Source organism: Poecile atricapillus, chromosome 4, assembly GCF_030490865.1.
Source record: "Poecile atricapillus isolate bPoeAtr1 chromosome 4, bPoeAtr1.hap1, whole genome shotgun sequence".
In the NCBI taxonomy this organism is placed as follows: domain Eukaryota; kingdom Metazoa; phylum Chordata; class Aves; order Passeriformes; family Paridae; genus Poecile; species Poecile atricapillus.
Genome location: NC_081252.1, coordinates 3,133,394 through 3,154,667, shown reverse-complemented (window position 1 = coordinate 3,154,667; position 21,274 = coordinate 3,133,394). Strand labels below are relative to the sequence as shown.

General features: G+C 47.5%; 1 protein-coding gene across 4 annotated transcripts in view; it reads right to left on the bottom strand.

Annotated features, from left to right (window-relative positions):
• The window catches only part of SHROOM3 (shroom family member 3), a 70,191-nt gene extending 49,977 nt beyond the window's left edge, over nucleotides 1–20,214 (bottom strand). For 3 of the 4 annotated variants that reach the window (XM_058838882.1, XM_058838883.1, XM_058838884.1), the window contains exon 1: nucleotides 17,552–17,766. In XM_058838882.1, the coding sequence (XP_058694865.1) occupies nucleotides 17,552–17,751 (200 nt within the window). In that variant the 5' untranslated portion in view covers nucleotides 17,752–17,766. Of the gene's footprint in view, nucleotides 1–17,551; nucleotides 17,767–20,033 lie in introns of those variants that run through there. The other variant, XM_058838885.1, reaches the window with a different exon arrangement.
• Between the last annotated feature and the right edge of the window lie 1,060 nt (nucleotides 20,215–21,274).

The following is a 21,274-nucleotide window of genomic DNA, read 5'->3' as shown; positions in this document are numbered from 1 at the left end:
GCCGATCATTTAGCACCGGGAGCTGCACACAACCACTGGACCACAGCGCTCCCGCCAAGCGAGGAACTCGGTCTGAGGCATTGTCAAGATGCTGATGAAAGGAATTCATTTGTTATCCTATGAGATCCCTTAGGAAGATCCCCTGTCTCAGAACAGGCTGAGCTCGTTGAAGTCTCTCCCAAGACCCAGAAGCCTGTGTGTGCCTAATTGCAGCACGCAGGAAGGAGCCTGTGGTGAAGGACAGCTGTAGTTACTGGCTGTGCCTGCTCCGAGGACACGGGGCTGTTCCACACAGCCACGACTCTGTCTGCTCTGCCCTGTCATTAGTCCTCAAAGAGACACCTCACCAACGCCTTCCTGCAGTGAGAGCTGCACCTGCCACATGGCTAAAGGCACACTTCAACTAACCTTGCTTTTTTTAACTTTCAAAACCTGCAGACTAAATATTTAGCTGCCTGAATTCTCTTTTACAGTTGGATAAAGTTTTGCTTCCCCTGTAGGAATAAAGTCACTATCTGCAAGTCAGCTGGTCTCATGCCTGCTTACATGCAGCAGCTCCATCCACGTTTTCCAGAAGTTTTGCAAAAGTACTTTTGGAACCAGCCATCTCCCAGCCTCATGGTCTGACAGCTGAGGCAGAGGGAAAAGCCCAGGGAGCCACTCCACATCATAACTCTGATGCTGTGATACCATGATGTTGCTCACCCTGTGCTGACGTCAATGAAACCCTTGTTAGCTTCCATCACTAAAACAAATTCTGGTTTATTTGTATTGGAGGAGGCCAAGTCAAGGAATTTGCACTTAATGCTTATCGAGTAAATAGCAAAAGAGAAACACTTGACTCTCCAAGTGGTAGAGAATGACATAACCTAGAGGTGGGTAAAACAGGTAAAAACTAAAATCTTAGCCATCTAAATAAAAATGCCCTGATATAAGTATGTCTAAACTGCAGCTCACAACAATTTCCTTGGGATTGGCACGGATGTAAGTACTTTCGACAAGCCAAGCCAGGTATATCTTAAGTCCCAAATATTTGGTCTGCAAGGAAAGCAATCACTTGAACAGTGATGTTTTCAGGAATTGCACAGTAGTTCAGGACTACGTGACAAGAGAGCTCTGAAAGAGGCATCATTTAATGGCTGAAAACAAGCCTGTGCCCTCAATCTGCTCTAAAGGAGAGCTCTAAACCCATTTTATCTGCTCTAAACCCACTTGGCCAAAACCCCGGAGCAATTTGCACTAAGTACGGTGCCACTGGCAGGCATGGTGCCCTGGCAGAAAAAGAAGGTGTCCTGTAATTTCATAAGGTCAAGATTAAATTATAAAGTCCTCTGTTGCTATAAAACAAGGCTGCTCCACACCTGGTATCATTAGGTCCTAACTCCTGTTGGGTGAAAATCCTCAGTGCCACCACAGTTATACATCTGTGCAAAGGAGCTGCTTTCTAGAATTGGACCAAAAGGACTGAAAACTCACTGTTAGGTCTGGAAAACAGATCTCTCGTCTTTTGTACTCCAACAAACTCCTGAGTCTTATCCCCACTCCATGCCAAACACACCAGCAGGAAAGGAGCAAATACTGTGTGCTTGATAAGGATGGTGACCAAGCACACAAACCCAGCAAAGGCAGGTCTTGTCTGAGTGACACAGTGCCACCTGTGATTAACCTCCCCAGCGATATGATGCTGTTCTGATCAGCTTGCCATCATCAAAACATCAGAAAGACAGGTTCTCACAATATGGAGCCCACACAGAGCACGACACAAAGCATCCAGCAGAGCAGCATGCCCAGGCTGGGGCAGGCTGGCACTGCCTCACAGCTAAATGCCATCTCCTGTGCCCAGCAGGTTGTGTCAGCGCAACAGGTCCAGCTGTGCTCACCGTACAGGTTCACGTCTAAAAGAACGAGCAAACGCCAGCGGGGAGAACGAGAGGTGACAGCAGAGAGCAGCGTCCCAGCTCACCGAGCTCCGAGCGTCCCATCCCTCACCAAAGCAGGCGGCCAAAACGAGCGGCAGGAACTGCTCTCCACTGCCACCAAAGGGAGCTGAAGTTTTCCCGACAGGTGAGGAAGCAGAAGGCCCCGGTGCCCAGGTGGGGTGTGCAGCGCCACACCGATGTCCCCGATCCCGCGGAGCCGGCACGCACCTTTGGGATGCGCTCCAGAGGGCCAGGATCTTCTTCAGGGCGTGCAGGTGGGCCTGCATGGGGAGCTCTGCCAGGGGCAGGAAGGGAAGGAGCCAGCCCTGCTCACCCTTTTAACAGGCAGGCGGGAATAATGACAGAGCAGCCAGCCAGCAGCCAGCCAGCCATGGCTTTGGAGTAATTGCCCTTGCTGCAGGCACCGAGCTGATGAGACAAGAGCACGGCAGAGCCAGGTGACTAAACCAGGGCAGGAAGAGCAGAAGGGATGCAGGAGGAGGAAGGTGCCTTGTTGTTACCCCCCAGAAAAACACTGCCATCGCTCTGAAGCTAAGGCAGGACCCTGTGCTTTAGTGATCCCGAGCTCAAACACACCAGCGCTGCCTCAAAGGTTTGCACAGAGGAGGGATGGCTCAGATCAGCCTCATCCCACACTTTTCCCAGAGCCTGAAATGATCATAGAACTGTAAAAGCTCCTATTCCAGTGCCACAGTGGAGTCACAGCTCCTTGGGAAATGGTAACGAAAAGAAGCCAAGGCAATGGCAGTGGTTCTGTTTTCATTCCTGTTTTTGATCAGCTCCCTGTGTGATCTCCAACACCCATGAAGAGAGCTCAGAAACAAACTTTATTGCCAGTTTCACAACCACACCTAGGGGTGCTCTCAGCCCAGCCCTTACGTCAGGACCGTGGTTGGGTAACAGCCTGATCTCTCCTGGCTCAGACACTGCCTCCTCAGACACTGCCTTTCCTCCTCCAGCCATGAGAACCGGTCCTGGGAAAGTCCTGCGCTTCCTGGTGTGGAGTGACACTGCAGGGCTGGCTGGGGAAACGCTGGTGTCACACCTAGCCCTCTCCTCCTCTGCTGCTGCTGCTTCGCCTCTGCCCCAGGGGGAAATGGATGAAAAAGGAGCAGTAGGATGAAATTAGTAAGGAAACGCCAGAAGAAATGAGAGAAACCACAAACAAACAGGGAGAAAGGCAGATGAGGGAATCCTTAGAGAAAAGGTCACCTAACAGAATCACACAGGATAACCTTCCTGTGCATATTTGGTGCCATCCTATCAAATGAAGCACTAATTGTCTCATAGAAGGTACATTAAAACATTGATTAAGAGGATTTCATACCTTATTATATTCTGAAAGATAATGCCTCAGTTAGGCATATCTTGTACCCATCCATTAAGTTATAAAAGGGCATTTCCCATCCTGGAGGAAGCAGGAATTACTTGACCTGTCATGGGGATAAGTGAAGCTGAAGCATTGCTAAATTTATAGATAAAGATCTTTTAAAAGCAGGTGCCAAAATTCACGGTCTGAGTTTCCAAAGCACAGAGCAGTTTGCAGCCCCCACTGACTTCAAAGAGTTCATCTCAGCCATTCACACAGTTTTAGAAAAGCAGGAAAAAAAGATAAGGATCCGTTTTGATGAAAAGCTCATGAGTCAGGGTTGGGATGGGAAACAGGATGAAGCAAAATGAAGGCACATCCCAGGCTCAGCTCCACTGCCCTGGTACAGTGTGTGTTTGCTAAATTCATGGTTATTTTCCCATCCCCATGCAAGGAGGCTGTGTCTCCTCACTGTGTCAGTAACAGGAGATCAGGGTACCTGCAGCTCTGTTAATCATGTGCTGAAATCCAGCACGCTTTCTTTACAGGGCACACACGCAGCAGGGCAGTGCTCCCTCTTTGATCTTCAGCCTGCTCCCTCCGGGATCGCTTTGGATGCTGAACTCCTCTGCATGTCCCAGAGAACTTGTCACCATAAAACAGGAGGACCAGGACCAAGGAAAAGTACACATAATCCCACTCCCAAAGCAATATATTCACTCCACGTCTCTAATTACAGCCAGCCAGGACAGCTCTGTGCAGGAGACAGGAATGTTTTTAATTACACAAGGTCCCTAGACTGCCAGGTAGCCAGCTGCTCTCTCAAATTAACCTGGTATGGTTTTTCCCTTCTCCCCGGATACATCTCCGAAGCTGCTGATGCTGAAAGCACCTACAGCCTGGATCAAAGATCCCCATGGATCTTTGTTAATACTTCACAAGGTGCTTTGCTGGATGGGCTCTCCATATTACTAAAGAAAAATTAACATCCCTCTAATACAACTTCTCAGTCAACCTACATTCAAAGTAGTTTAGTCAGATGAACAACCGTATTTTGCCCTCCTTTCACGCTGTGAAAGGTTCCATCTAACATTCCACCTCCTTCCACCAGCAGCACAGTAAAATTTTCATTCTTTGAAGGCAATATGATTTCTGAAAACAGGGCATGAAGGCAACTAGGCATTCATCACTTCCAAGACACAACACAAGGAAGCACTTGTACTTAGGTGAGCCTGAAGTGCACGCCCAGGGGCCTTGCTTAAAGCAGGCCAGGGATTCTTTATGCAAGTATTCATCCATAACTGGTGTTGAATTAAAACCCTGTCTGTTAATTTGGCACAGTATTAGCTATGACCTGCCTGTTTCCTCATGGCAGAGATGCTGCAGAATGACCTTCAGCCATGCTGGCAGGAGTTGCCAATGTGCTGGGAAGGTTCAAGAAAAGCCAAGCCAGTGTGTATGGCAGGTGTCTGACTGCTAAATGATCCTGTTCCTGAGCTTTCATGCTTCTAAGAGGAAATGAAATTTCAAGCTAAAAAGTAAATGCTTTGTTTTGAGCAGAAAGTGAGGATTATTTTCATGAGGAAAGGCAGTGCCACCCAACCTCTGCCATGGATCAGGGAATTGACATCACAGAGTCCTGTGCAGGTTGCTCAGTTACCAGGTGTCAGGCAACACCCCTCGGGATGGAAATGCTGTTGGGCTTTTTTATTAAAGCTTGGACACGTGACTGAATATTCCCAAAGTTCAGACCTGAGGCTTTTAAATTTCTGCCAGAAGTGATGCTGGTCTTGTGAGCTGGGCTGGGAGCAGAGATGCAGCATGTCATCACCACGAGAAATGCAGTAAAAACAAAATAAATTGACTGAGAGTATTTGGAGTGGCCTAAGTCTCTCTTTGCAAAGGCCAGACACTCAAGGTTGTATTATGCCCTGCATATACTGTATCAAGAGAAACACAATCACTTCCCATGTACTTGAGAATAAACGAGAACAGAATCAGACTCCACAGTAATTGAGAACTGGTAGTGAACTCGCTCCGTAAGTCTCTCTAAGCCCCAAGCCACCCATCATGCAGACGGTATTAATTTTAAGGGGATAAATAATGCAGAGCAAAGGAAAAAAAAAAAATCCCACAGTCAACCCACAGCATTCCAGAGCTATTTGCTGTGTGGGGTTTTTTTTTTGTCATTTTATAGGTTTTTTAACAGATTTAAACACTGTCCTCTTGATTCATGAGCTTGGTCTCCAGTGAATAACAAGAGGTTTTTACAAGACCAGCAAACACTTGGCTATTATATTATTTTAACCCCAGCTGTAGCAGTGGTGATCTGTGACAGTTTGATAGCTGTTGTATATACAGAGCTGAGGCTTGAATTTTTTTTCCTTTCCCCTTTTTTTTCCTTTCCCTTTTGGTGAGAGCTGAGGCCAAGCCACGGCAGACAATCTTGTACCATGCCGGTTTGTTCTGCTGGCATCTCTCACCCTCAGCTTGTCACATGTACTTTTCAGCATGCACTAAAAAACTAATCAAAACAATCCTGCAGCGTGAAAGGTGCAGGCAGCGACTTTCTGACACTTGTCAGGAATTGCCATCACTGGGAATTCTCATGCCCCACCACCCACCCTGACTAACCTTCATAACAAAACAGGGCTCAATGCCTTCAGAAATGATTCAGGTCAGAGCAAATGTTGCTCATGTTTTATCACCCGGGAAACTCAGAAACTTTCCAAGAATGAAGTTATGGGAGCGGGGCAGGCCAGGGAGCTCTGATGGACTGTCTCCCCTAGACAAGGAGGCCTCAGTGTCAAAGCAGCACGTCCAAGGGCAGGGAGAGCGGGGAGGAAAGCGCCCTGAGAACCTGCAGGACACTGCTTACAAACAGGTGGCTGAATGCTAAAGAAAGACACACAGAGAGAACAAGCAGCAAGACACAGGCATGAATGGAATATATTTTACAGCCTGGCATGAGGAATTTAAGGAATTAAGACGGTTCTTTTTTGTTTCCCAGCTTAGCAGAAATATTCAGGCTTTAATTATCATTCGTTTTGCTGATGGAACATAAATCCCCAAGAATCCCCTTCTGGGGCACTCTGCAGTCTTTGACTTACCTGACACCCAGAAAGAATTTGATTTTGTGCCTGACATCGCTGTCAGCAAAGAAGAGAAACCGGTGTTAAGAGGTTTTAGCCTCCTTTGTTGATCTTGGCTTACACAGTTTGAGGACTTCAGGCAGATTGGCATTAAACAAAAAAAAGTCCAATGTGCTTTTGCCCTAAATTCCAGGGTGCTACTCTGTGACAGGACTGCTGGCAGTGACCCCTCTCCCTTCCTCCGGCACATGGCCTCTCACCCCTATATCCAAGGGCTTGATCCTGCAAGGCTGTGCCCGCTCTCCCCACACCAGCACCGGGGTAATCCAGAGCATTTCAGTGCAACTACTCAGGCTCTTAAAGCTGATCGTGACCTGAAAAGCTTTGCTGGATCAAACCAGAATATTTGGCACTGGGAACCACTTCTTTTGCTGAATCATATTCTATGAACCCTTTCGCTTTAGCAGCCCAGCAAACACCCCCAGTAAGAGATAAACGCAGTGAAACCATGAGGGCAGCAATTGCCAGACTTTGGGATGGGTCAGAGCTAGACTGAAGCATAAATCATACATTTTTGGCTTGCCTTTGTCTACATCAGTATTTGTGAGTAAACGAAACCTCCCAACCTCCAGGCCTGGTGCAGCTCACTGAACTGCTGGGAACCCACCACAGGATGCTGCAGGTCTGAGCCCAAGGTGAGCACTGACATCTTCAAAACTCTAGCTCAGGTTTCAAGGAAAATCTCCCTCTAATTCACCTGTGTTTCTGTTAGAGCCCAAAAGGGTTTAAAGACAATGTCAGGTGAAAGATCTGCAGGGAGCTAAAGCCCTACTGACAGCCTGACTTTAATCCCCAGCGGCGCAGGATGTGTTTGGGTCTTTGCTCAGGAGCTCTGGCTATTCCAGACACATCCCAGGAGCTGTATTCCACCCCATTTGCTCAGGCTGTTTCCTCCACTGGGGTCACAGGAATGTGACTGAGAATAAATCTATCAGCTAGAGAGAAACCCTCTCTTTGCATCTCTAAGGCTTGATGGAGTTTAAGCACAGGACTTAAAGCAGCTCACTCTGTTGTTCCTGTGCCCTCTGGCACTCCACATCGAACGCAGGAGCCAGGTTTTATAACATAAACAAAGCAGGTTGCTAAACAATTGAGCTGACAAACTGGTTGGAAAGGTTGTGCTTCCAATCTGGCAAAGAGGCAAGCTGGTCCCTTGACCTCGAGAACAAATCCTGCCCTTTCTTTTAGGGAACAGCTGTCCCCACTGCCCTCCTGTCCTGTGCTTGTGCCAGGTGATAAAGGCAGGTGATCAGTACTGTCAGAGATCAGGCCCTGATCAGGAATCCTGCTTGGCCTAGCTTTAAAACACACAGGCTAGCAGTCAAGTCAAGGCATTTTGTTGGTCTCTTTTTAATGCCAGGGTCTAACACGGGGACAGTTCCCAAGGATCCTCTTTCCAGTCTCTACCCCATTCCCCTCTCTTACTCTAGAAGAAGGAATTAGCAAAATGTTGGGTATCTGCCTAAAGGAGAAGAACCAGAGCTCATCATCAACTGCTCATCATCACAGTGAAATCTTCCTAAAGGCAACCAGTGTATTACTTTCCTGAAAAACTGTTATAAACTTTATTCATTCCTGCCTCCACATACCACCTCCCTTCAGCATAAACTCTGATTGCCAGCAAGCAATCCCAGCAGCAGCTATTACACTGCACTCTTCATTTCCCTGGAGGAAAGCTGCAATGGCACTGAAAAATAAAAATCTTCTCAACAAGCAAACTTGATCCATAGTGAATCCAGCTTGGAATGCTAGCCCCTAAGAGCAAAGGTTGGTAAGCAACCTGAAATGTGACAGCACGAACCCCAAGCTGGCAGGTTTAAACCAGAGTAATTTTCATTAAAAAGATAAGATCCTTCAGAATTCTTAGGCAGCTTATGGTAACTAGGAACCCTTATTCATTCTTTAAAAAAGCTATTTGTTACAAACTCTCATTCACCCCCCCACACAGAGGGGAGAGTCAGATGAAAGATGTCTGTCTGCCTGTTAAGCTCTGTGACAGAAAATATGTTAATGAGTTTGAAATTAAAGCAAGACCCTCTTACATACACCTTAACTATTAAAAAAAAAACAATGTTCAGCTCTTAGGCCTTTTCTTCAGGCAAAGGTGAAGCATGACTCTGGTGCCACCCTGGAGGTGAGGGGCAGAGCTGGGAGTGCAATGGGATCTCTCATGTCTGGACTTCCGCAGAGGAAGGCTGCAAGGGTCGGTGCCACCACCTCTGAGCAGCACACAGCTGGAGCTACTGGTGTTTGTCACACTGTGCAAAATGTCAGTTTTCGTGGTCTCACACGAAATGTCACTAATAAAATAAATGTTCACAGGCAATACACTCTGTCAGCAGTAAAGTGACTTGCTGAATCAGCCCTGAAGATCCCCGTAATGCCCTCCGGGTTGATGCCGACTGCCTGATGCCATGGCTGGAGATTCCTGCTGCCTGAGGGCCTGGCTTGGATTTTGCTCTGCTTTTATGGCAGCAAGCATTGCTGGTTCCTAACCCACCTGTTTGTACGAGATACAACCACTTAGATAACAATGAGCAATAATTCTAAGCCACAGTCCTGATTCCTGCATCCAGCACACCTCTCCACAGGGTATTGCTCGCTGATTTGTAAAACGTTTGGTCTTAATCCCCTTACTCCAGCACTGCAAGACTAGACCTGATCCAAAGCACCCACTAGGCAGGAACCAACTCATGAAGTTGACCAAGTTTGTAAAAAAAGCAAAGGAGTTGCTCCAGCCTGCCACCAGCTAAAAACGAAATTGGGGATTGATCATGAGCGCCAAGTAGAGCTGATGCTGCTGGACCAGTGTCCATTATCTGACTGCCCATCCCTCAGAGGCTCTGACAAATCTGGGACAAGGAACAAAGCACCTTTCACCCCAGAGCACGGTGTGGGTCACAAGGTCATAAGACACAGCTCAAATTAACATTTTGTCTGCTGCAAAAAGGTTCGGGGCCCTGGAAAATAGTGCTCTATTAAAATAGCGCTGGGAAGAACAAACAGGAGTGTGGGCAGCACTCGGAGGCAGCTCAGGCCTGCAGGCTTTACACAAGCAGTCCTTACTGTCTGATTAGTCCCACTGCAGCCATGGGGAAGGGGTGTCCATGCAATCCCCCAGGAGGAGAAGAGCCCTTAGCCATGGAACCTGTGCTGAGACATTCATGGGGGCATTTTATCAGCCGCTTCTCCTGTTGGGACTTGGCTGCATTTCCCAGTCCATCCCTTTGTTTTTCCTTTCTTTTCCTCTAGTGTTTGAACTTGTCAGTGAGGAAAAAGCCCTTGGAAAGGTTCCCTGATGGCCTGCACACAGGCTGCATGTGTAGCAATGTCATCATAGAATTATTTTGCCTGAAAAACACCTCCAAGATCATCAAGTCCAATCTTTGCCTGATCACCCCCTTGTCAACTAATCCATGGCACTGGGTGTCACATCCACTTGCTTCTTGAGCACTTCAGGGAGGGTGACTTCACCGCTTCCCTGGGTGGCCAATTTCAATGCCTGACAACCTTTTTAGTGAAGAAGTTCTCCCTGATGCCCAGGCTGTGGCTGTTCCGTTCTCTTCAAGCTGCACCACCACTCACAGGGTCAGTCCAGCACCTCCTGCTGCCCTCCTAAACAGCACAGGGAGAAGAAGAGGCTCTTACTTCCCTGCTTCCATTGACAGACCTGTCTGAGCTGCACCTTGCTGGCCTTGTGTATGTAGGTTACATAATGAACAAAATACCCCAAGAGACAAATAGGCAGTTTGCAGAGCAAAACCCCACGTTGCTCCTCACTGGGTTTGTCCCAGCACAGCTCCCTTTTGGTTTACTCTGAAGCAATACGTGTGCTCACACCCACCCACACCCATTCCCACACCAGCAGCTGTAAATGAGCTTCCAGCCCCTTGATTTATGATTTATCTTCAACTGCAAAGAAAGATATCAAGGAAAGCACAAAGCTGAGTTTCTCTGGGTTCTTCTTTGCAGCAGAAATGCTTTATGGTACTTCCTTTATGGCTCTTTATTCCTGGGGAACCCTGTACTCAGAAGTGCTGAAGAATCCTCAGGGACAGCAAAATTCTGGAATTAGAAGTGATTTCCATCTGAGATCTCAAGCTGCACAATTTTCATCTACTGGGATGACAAAAGCAGACCAGTGTCCTATATATTCTCACACTTAGGGATAGCTACAGGCAGCTGGGGTCTCTGTACTTTCAGAGGCACTATGTGGAATTATGAGCCACATTAGTAGTGCTCATGGTGGCAGTCCCGTGCCAAACAGAGAATAACCACTCAGGCACTGAGGCAGAGGTGAAGTGGGAAGATGAAGGAATACTCTGGGCCTGTGAGCAGAGCCCCATCTTCCAAGCCTTGGATGGGAGGGAGAATCATGAAGAATCTGTTCCTCTTTTAGCTACCAAAGGCTCATTCTTGGGTGACTGCAGCTGAGGAAGGTGATATTTTCTTTTCTAAGAAGCAGTTCTCACCATCTACTTAGCAGGAAAATCTGGGCTGCGGTTACAGCAACCAAAAGTACAAAGACATTCCTCTGAAAATTAGAGAGAAAGACCTTATATTTTTCTTTTAATTGCCTTTTCATACCTTCAGTGGCGCAGCGTATTTTGCAAAGGGCACCTCACATGGCAATTAAGCCCCACAACATCCCTTGCCTTAGGAAGGGCTGTCACACGTACTGCCTGGACAGAGAAATGGAAATACACAGCAGTAAACATCTTGCCTCTCATCCCACAGTGAGTATGTGGCACAGGCAGAAATGAAACCCAGCCATCCTGGCCCTCTAATAGTTGCACACCTACTAATCAGGCTTTACACAAGTAACTACAGACCTTTAGTTTAATGTTGTCTATGAAGAAAGAAATACACTGCTGATTTTTTAACAGCAGATATTAATTACCCTTTCCTTAATCTTCCACGGGGATTAAACAGTGAGGAATAATAATAGCTGCCTTACCCCCAAATTTAAATGTTGAGTGCTGACAGTTTCTATTTTTCTTTGCCCCATAAGATTCCCCTGAAGGGTTGTTGTGTCTCTGCCGAGCACGAGGTACTCCCACGTACTAACACTGTACACAGGGTTTATTGAAGGGCTCCATTTCAGACAAACCCAAATGCCTCTTGTCCTCCACGGTGCAGAACTAGACTGTGAAAAGATGATAGCTTGGCTCTGCATAGATGGATCAGGATAGATGCTTCACCTCAGCCACTCACTCAGGCTAAGCTTAACCATCACACCCTGCCATAAAACAGGCAGCACAGAGCTTCTTAAAACAATCCAGGGAATTCTACCCATTCTACACAGCCATGACCACCTCTCCTGCCTGATAAACTGGCACCCCGTGTCAGCTTGTGCTTATGTCTAATAAATACCCAGGGCTGAAGTCCACAGGATTTGTTTCTAGAGGGGTGAGGTCACTCACAGCCTTGATTCCAGGCCTGGAGCAACATCACTTGCTCGTGTCCTTAATGACATCATGAAGCTTGTGCCTTTAAAAGTCTTCTTAAGAGCAGCAGGAAAAAGAAATGCCTGAGAGGTTCCAAAAACTCAAGTCTGAAGGTTTAATAGGTTGATTTATGGGTCTGGGTCTCTCCCACTGAGGCTCTAAGTAAATGTTCAGTTAGGATTTTGTGAAGGGCTGGTGATCGTTTCCTGCTTTGTCAGCTTTACTGAACGGAGCCGCCGCTGTTCCCCTGCCAGAAACAAGGCCTCTCTGATAAGAATAACTGGAAAAACAAGAGCAGTTCAAATTCCAATAGCACTAATTCATCATTAAGCCCAAACTCCTTTTCATGACATCATTTAAAAAAGTCTATGCCAGATAAGGAAGACAGAGCTAAAAAACACGGAATAAAAGCGCTTGGCTCCTGAACGAAACACAAATGTGCTGTATTTGCACTTGCTCAGGGAAAAGGTCACTTTTTACCCAGCAATGTCCAGAAAGAACAAGGTAGGGGTTCTCAGGTGATGAACATAAGGCCCTTTTGAGGATTTAGCATGTGGAAGTGGCAAAATGCCTTGTGCCCTCTACGAGTTCCCAGCTGTGTTTCCACAGTGTGGTTATGTGTGAATAAAATTTTTCCTTCTCTCAGCTGGGCACAATGTATGGCAGGCACATCCTGGGATGGAACATTCATAGTAAACCAAAGGACAAGTGGGCCTTGAGCTTTACCCGGTTAAAGGAGGGCTGGGAAGTGTCACAACCGAGCCTGTGTGGATTTTGCTCAAGATCTTGCACAAAAGCTGTTTTTTGAAATGTCACAGGGAACCTCAAGCGTCCTGGAATTTACCAGCATCATCCAAGAGGCACTTAGATGTGTAAATAAAGTAGCTGTGCACTTAGTCCTGGCTCCCAGCATGTAACCCCTGTGTAGGAACAAATGTTGTCAGCTCCGATAAGGACATGGGCTGCTTACACAAAGGTGAGTGGCCCCACAGACGCACGCTATGAACCAAAGGAACTTCACATGGTTTAAGGGCACTGCTCAGTTACAGCACTCTACAACCCAAGCCTAAAGCAATCCAAATCTACCATAATCCAAGGAGTTTTGGTGTGGATACATGCATGGGTCTTTGGAGGACACCTCATGTTGGCTTTTAAGAATTCCTGCTTGGAACGTGTCACGTGTAGCGCTCATTGTGCTGAGATGACCAGGCCAACATGAGGCTTCTAAAACCCAGACATGAAATTAACCAAGTGCTCCTCTATCAATGCTTGAAGAAGCTGCATATCCCAACCAATTCAGGAAAACCACGTCTGAAGAGATGCCAAGAGTGCACTTGAAATCCAAAAAGATAAATAACATGAAGGACAAGTGACCACAGGTAAAAGAGATGTGAAAAAGGCATGGGAAAAGGTACAGAGCAAGTTGGTGAGCTGTTGCTAACCTTTCCAAAGAGAAATCACTGTAACTAAATTAATAAAAAAACCCACAACTTTTCTGTGATGCCCAAAAGTCCAAGAATAAAAAATGACACTTGGGCTTTCCTGGCTGCACGTGAAAGGCCCCATCACACAACTCTCCTCAAGGTGCTCCAGAGGAACTGGAAAAGCAGCAAAGAAATGGCAACATGAAATCAAAAGCTGAGAATTATTCACACTAAATTGTCTCCCCTCAGTTGTCACTCCCAACCTCCTGCTCCAGCAAAGCCAAGTCAAAAACTGCCCTGGAAACAAACCCCTCCTTTTGTTCTCTAAAGACTAGAAGTCTTTTTATATTTAAATGAAAATCTGTCAAACTAATTATGTGAATATGTAATGGTCTCATTTTGTACTCATTAGAGAACACGGTAATGGCCATAAATTCCTCTGACGGAGCGTGTATGTGTGAACATGAATGTCTGGTAACGTCTCATAACCTTCAGGCTGGACCACGGCTTTTGTCTCCGGGTTAGACCTCTCGAGACAAACAAAAGGCCCAGTATTGCTTAAATTAGATGCAAAGTGCTGTGTTACAGCAATATGATAAGCATGATTCTTGTGCACACAAACAGCCCAGGGGAGAGCAGGGACGGTTCCCACCGTGACAGAGACGTGGCCCCTGTGTCGGCCGGTGACGTTGGGCATTGTCCCGGGCCATGTACAATTTTCTGCTTCAGGGTAAATAGGCAGTACAGCTGTTGCCTTGGATTGCTCTGAATGTCCTGAACTTCAATGGGATGTGGCATTCCTGGCATTTTTTGGTGCTTTTGATATCCACAGATAAAGAGAAGAAATAAATATGGACCAGCAGTACTGAAAAAACGTGTATGTAATAGATCTCATTTATAATTCACATTCTTCTTTCACTCATTTCTGTTTATCCTCATGTACTGACAATGGATAACTTTTGAAATAAAACTGGATCAGCATTAAAATGGATCCCAGTCTGAATGAAACAAATGCAAGGTGCTGCAGTGTAGGAACAGCAACAACAGCAGCAACATTTTACAGGGAGAAGTGGGCTCCTGGGCAGGATTAGCCAGAAGAAACAGACTTTCTCAGCAGACTCAGGCCTGCATTCCTGGTTTTGTTTGAAAATGTTATTCTGAATGGTACAAAGAATGAAACTCATGATAAACACTGAAGAAAGAGAATGAGAGTGAACCATGACAGCCCTCAGTCATCTACAGCCTTTCTTTGCTGATCCCACTGTCCAAAACCAAAACAACCCAACTTGGCTTCTTTCCCTTCCAGCTGGAGGATTGTGGGAGCGTCTGTGCCTGGATCAAGGCTCTTATTCTACATTACAACAGCTTTCAAGTAGAGAATACAGCAGAGATACAACCTGATGCTGAGGTACAGTTAAATTGAGCCAGAGCCCGTGACTGCTCAGTGCAGCTCAGAACATCCCTCCACAGCCGCCTCTCGCTCTTTGCTTTTCCCAGCCAAAAAAACCAACTGCCTTGTGCCTGTAGTTCAGGCTGGCAGCTCAGAGTGCCCTGTCCCCAGCAGCTGTGCAGGAGTTCCTGGGGAGGGAGAAGAGGCTGAAGAGGAAGGGAGCACTGCAGAACCTGTAAGAATACCCACACTGGCTCAGTGAAGAATTGAACATGACTAAAAACACCAAGTGCTTGATTTTAATTGCTGTTTTCCCCACCTCACTCCCCATGGTTTTCTGGGGGTCATTTACTGGGAAGGACAGCTACAAAGAGCATGGCTATGACTGAGTAAGCTCCTGATTAAAGCCCAAATCTCTGGTTGCAGCAGCACTGCCGTTTTCCCTGAATGAGATCAAAAGTAAGAGATAAAACATATGAGGGGGTGAAAGGCTAATGGCTCCTGAAAATAGTTTGGTGGTGATAGGACTGAGATTATTTCTTCGAACAACATTTCTCTCATTAAAAGCAGGTAGGTATCAGATTTTAATGACTTGTTTTTTCCCATCTGGGTAGAGCCAGAAATACTTTACTCCCCTGTTCTCCACAGCCGTCTTTCAGAAGAAATGCCTTACCTGCCTTCTTATCACGGTTAAATGATACCCGTGCTTGAAAGCAGGATTTCTATCCTTCCCTACAACCTTAGGCAAATATAGCTGGTTCTCAGAGAGCTGACAGGAAGGCAAATCCCCTACTGCAAACTGACAGCTGTCAAGTGATAATAAATACCTGTAATAGGGAGAGTTTTATCCCTCCTCCCTGGACATATCAGCTTTCACTGAAATTATACCCTGCTCCCTGTGATCAAGCCACTGTAGCTGTGTGCCCAGCTTCAAACACAGCCCTGAGCACTGGGGGAAAAACTACTGTGTTTCCTCCCCTCTCCTCTTCAGGACATCTCTTTGAAAAGGGCATGGAACTGTCAGTCCTGTGATTCCCTCTTGTCCATGGGAGCTTCTCTGCAAATTTTGGTCTTTATTGCATGCTGTTAGGCATAGAAATAAAATACTAAAAGAATCCTAAAGAAACCAATATGCTGTTTGGGAAAATTAAATACCCCTAACTTCTGAATGTCTCACGTCAAACCTTTTGAAACGCTCATGTAAATTAACAACATACAAGTCCTCATCTTAAGGGAATTAAAACACTTAAAAACAATCCACTTTGCTGAGTCACAGCAAGAGGTTGAGCAGTTTGCAGGAATGAGGCCTCAGTTGCTTAATAGCAGGAAAAAAAGGTTCAGGTGTGGGGAGAAGAGAAATCTGCATTTCAGAAAGGCATTTCCAGGGGAAAGGAAGGAATAAAACCATTCAGACAGACTGACAGACAGTCTGCTCCTGCCCCTGCTGACAGAATAAAGGCTCCTTCAGCACTAACCCTTCCCCATGGCAGGCCGCCTCACACTGGTGAACAGGAGACAGAGTTCTTACGTGGCAAAATCTTCCCTGGAATAAATGTTGGCATCTCTCAGCATCACCAGTGATACTGAGCTACCTGTAACCTCAGAGATCCGGTGCCACCACTTCACGATGCAGCAAAACCCCTCAGCCACAACACAAGAGCTCTGGGGCTGGAAGAAAATGATGGGCACAACAAATCAGTACACTGGGATTATTTACATCAGTTATAACCTTGGCATTTGTAGTAATAAGGCACAAGTGATCTCTGCTCCATTGAGGATAATCAAGTGATTGCACATCCACTGGAGACTTTACAAATCTCGTGGCAAATACAGGTTCACACTCGATTTGAACAGATCAAGATTTTGGCAATTAACAATAAATTACACACACGGGCTCATGTCCCAGCGCAGAAAGGAAAACGCCTCCCCAAACCAAGCACAAGCCGAGCTCTAAAAGGCCCTTTCTCCTTCAGCACGCATCATTCTGGAGCAGGAATCCCAACCCCGTTCCCGTTTATTCACAAGTGTGCGCATGCAGGAGTGGGGAAGACGGCCGGGAAGAATTTCTCTACAAAAAAAAAAAAAAAAAAAAAAAAAAAAAAAGCAAAAAAGAAAAGAAAAAAGCAAAAAAGCAAAAAGCAGCAGCCCCATTCCTGAGCCGCTGTTGCTATGGGCCCGCGGGGCTCACAACAGATGGCAGGAGAGCCATCCCTGCGCCCGGCTCTGAAGCTGTCCACTCAAGCATGCCATTCGCATTCCCCGCATTCCGCCGGGACGGCGGGTCCCGGGGACACCGCGCCGCCCTCTCCTCTCCCCGGGAGGAGCAGCGGGACGAATCCTGTCGGGATACGGGATTTCGGTACTTTCTCTTCTCCCGCTGTCTGGGAGAATGTGGTTTGCTAACGGGAGGCTCGGTCCTGGACACTGTCCTGTTTCTGCGTCCTCGTAGTGGTCTGATTGGGAGTGGAAAAACAGCACCGAAGGGGCTGATCCAGACCCCGATCTTCCCAATCCTCGGATGGAGGAGGCAGCAGCCTTCAGGATAAAGGCTCGAGGTGGGCAAGGCTGGACCGAGGCAGAGACATCCTCTGCTGCAAAGACACCATCGCATCCTAAACACGCGAGGGGAACACAGTTAAGAGCCAAGGCCACGGCCAAAAACGATTGATTCACTGTGCAACAGGTGTAACAAACAGCTGAAAAGCGTGAGAGAAATTGAGCAGAGAGAAACCAATGGAAAGATGGACTAAGAGAAGTGGCAGGTGGAGAAAAGCATGATTTAAGCAGCAGAGATCTCCAGGTGTATAGAAAAGGAACCCCAAATGCAGCAGCCGAAGACTTCAGGTACAGGATTCTGCCTTGTTGCTCCATCTGAGCTGGAGTAGTTACCTGCAAGAGCCCCCAAAGCACGCAAAACCTTGTTGAGGGTTGAACTCCCCATTCCCGGGCAGTTCACAGTCCCAGACTTCCTCTTTTGTGCCTTGCAAATCCTGCCTGGGAAACACAGCGTGCCTCTGACTCCCAGCAAAGCTCCCCCAGCTGCCAGGGCAGAGCCAGGCTAAGGAAAACCCACCCTCTGGACACTTCATGGCAGCGTTCTGGTCTCCTACACCCAAACAACAGCCGGGCTGGCTCTGCAGCGAGCAATTTGAATGTGCTTTGCCTGTCGCTTGCTGATCACACAGAACGGGGCTCTTTGGGGCTAATTTGCATTTGGCTGCTGGAGTCACCGGGGTTTCCTTTTTCTGGGGGTGTTACAGCAAGGATGATGGAGACAAAGAGGCAGATGCCGTGGGCTGGCCGTGTGCAGCTGCCCATCGCATTGTGCGGAGCTGCAGCCTGGGAAATGCGCTCCCTGCTCCCCGGCGGGCTCAGCCCAAATCCAGCGCCGCTCTCCTTCAGGGCTGGGGCTCGCCTGACCCTCCTGAATGCCGTCCTCCCAAAGCACCGGGGGGACAGTGTTAGTTTCTTTTATTTCCTCTGCACACATGGAGCAAGCCTTAAGTTAAGAGGAAAGAATCTGACTTGTGCTAAAAGTCGTTTGGGTGGCTCCATGTGCAGTCTTTTCTGTGCAGGCATGCAGGAAATTTTCCCTCCCTCTCACACACACAATGGTTTAGATTTGGTATTTACGAGCTTAAGTTAGAAATAAAGGAGGAATGAAGTTTCCAGGTGGCTCTTTCTTTCTTTAATCTTTCCTATGTTTCTCCCTGCCTGTCTTTTCTATCAGTCTTTAATCAAATTCCTGCTGTTACTTTTATTGAACAAAGGAGATGCTGGCAGAGACCTGAAGTGCCTCTGTACATGGGTTGCCCTCTAACAGCCAAGTTGCTATGATTTATTACTAAATGGTCCCTGCAGGCTGTAATTTATGAAAAGCAGAAAGGAACGTCCAAGCTTTGGCAACTGAGGTAAATGCTAATATCTGGTAATTCTTCAGCCACTTGGGTTTCTATGAGGTATTGCCTTTAGCCCTTTGAAGGCATCCAAAAGACTTCTCTTTAACACAATATAAAGCACACCAGAGAAAACAGTAGCGTCAGCCCGAGATTAATTTTTTTCCATTTCCTTGAAGGGGGTGACCATCAATCCCTTTAGTTCAGGCATCTCTTCAAATTTCAGATGGGAGGTTCCTCTCCTTGCTGCAGCCTGGGAACATGCTCACCCCTGTAGGCATCAGGCCAGGCGGCAGGTGATGGGATCTGTGCTGTGAAACAACCTCTTCCATCATGCTCTGGATCCTTCTCAGCTCCGCTGCCTCAGGAATTTTTAGGGATACTCCCATGCCCACTAGTTTTGCCCCAGTATCCCACTAGCACCACTACAACTTGCTTTGACCTGCACTGCCAACTTTCCCTAAGTACACGGGATCACCACAGTTCTGAAGAAAAACCAGTTACAATTTCCCTTGAAGCGCGCAGCTAAAGCTTTGGCCCATAGTCAAAGATAAAAGAACCCCAAACAAACTTCAAATTAAAATTATCCTAATAGCAATGAAGCAGCTAACGAGTTTAAAGATTAGTTAATGGGTTTACTAAAGGCGTTCACGTGTCAGAAAATAACCAAAATCAAAGTTCAATTAAGTCAGTTTTATGATTCACCACCAATCTAGAAGGGCGGATAGGTGTGTGTACAATATACGACAGCTCTTCAAGGAATGCAAATTTGTGCAGGCCCAGCTGGAGCTCCAGTGATTGCCAGCACTGGAGCTGTACTCATGGCCATCTCTCATGAACCAGCCTCTTCCACATCCTCCCTCTGTCACCATAATGATCACACAAGAGCACATCCCAGGTTGTGGGGCTGGTCTCACATCTCCGGTGAACAGTGACGTAAAGAGCTGGCCTGGTTTGACATCGGCTTTAAATGATTCCCGACTTAACAAAAGGTGAAGGCCAAAAGGAGCGCCACGAACTTGAGCATGGATCATTCCAGACTATAAACTACACACACTGCACCCTACAAATCGTGGTGCGGACATGAGTCAGTTCCCCGGCTCGCCAAGACTCGGTGTCCCAAGGGCACGGCGTTAGTATTACCCTTGGACACCGGGGGTGGGGAGGGCCCTAAACACGCTGCACAGCTCTGGAGGCTCTCCCAAGTTCACCTCTCCTGTGAGCTTCTGGCACTCTTCTAGCCTCAAGTCTGAGAGATTTGTTTAGATTCCCCAACAGCCTCCCAGTGACAGACCCCGAGCGGCGGCGCAGCACAAAAACAGCAGCCAGAAACTGTCCCCCGGTACCGCAGGAGCACTCGTTTGCTCGGAACTTTCCGATGCCCGTGACATTTAGGACGGAGCGAGTCCTTCCGACTGCCGCTCTGCGCTCTCCCCAGCCCCGCGGCGCACGGAGCCGCGCCAGAGGCCGCTTACCTTTGGATCCCCCGGAGCCAGGCTCAGCTGTTGCCATCCTCCTCCTCCTCCTGGCTCGGAGGCAGGCTGCCCGAGGGGAGCGCGGTGCTGGAAGGGCAGCAGCGGCGGAGAGCCGCGGAGCACGGACGGCGATGACGAGCTGCGGATACAGGTGCTGCGAGGAGAGGCACCTCGGCACTGATCCCGCAGGAAAAAGCAGGAGGTTCGCTCGGCACAGGCAGCTCAGATTACTGCCCTCCTACCCAGCAGTCGTCAGCAGGCCTGACAAACAGGAGCAGAGACCGTGAGGAACGGGGGAATGTGCTGAGTGAAAGTGCCAGTCAGCTCTGCCCCGGCTCCCCGCAGGTTTGGGCTTGGCCCCTCTTATAATTAACACTGAGCTTTGCGGGGAGAGAGGAGAAAAGAAACTATATCCAAGAAAAAAGCGTTTTCAGCCAGCCAGGAATGATCTATTGTTCCCCTCAAAGTTCACCCCGCAAATCGCAATTGAAAAATGTAATTGGGAGTAAGGGTGGGGGATAAAAAGGGCGGAGGAGAGGTGCAGCAGGGATGTTGGTCCCTGTCGCTCAGTGGCCCCTAAGTTGGGGCTCAGCAATCGACTGCAGGGCTGAAAAAGATGCCACAGGAGAAGGCTGTGGACACCGGCTGAAGTCCATGGAAATAATCCCAGGAAAGCACATGGCCCTCCACCCACTGAACCCATCCTGCTGCAGAGGAAGTCAGCCGAATGCAGCCGGAGAGGTTCAGGTGCTCTCTACCCAGCCAGGCTGCCTTAACATCCAAGAGAAAGCTGAAAGTACATTAAATATCCATTAAATATATTAAAATAACATGTTTTTCCTACCAGAAGCAAAATGGTTCATTTCAGGCCAAAGAGAACACACGAGTGCATTTCCATTTAACCCTAAATATTTCTCTTTTCCAGCCCGGCCATAGAATCAAAACATTCACAATCTCACCCATACTTTTCACCACATTTTCTTTACTCTAATGTCCTCTTTACTTCAAGTAAAATGAATACATCACCCTCCTCCACACGGTTACCTTCTTGAATGCCTCCAGCCACCCACCCCTGACATTTCACCTGACAATAGTAATCATTTTTAAAAGCCTGGAAAACACAAAAGCCTAGGTGGTTAGTCTGAGCTGACAGTTTCTTCTCAGCTCCTGAAATATGTATTTTTTAACCACTGTTTCTGATTCTTGTTTCCTTATGCATTCTCAATAGGAAAAAAAAAAAA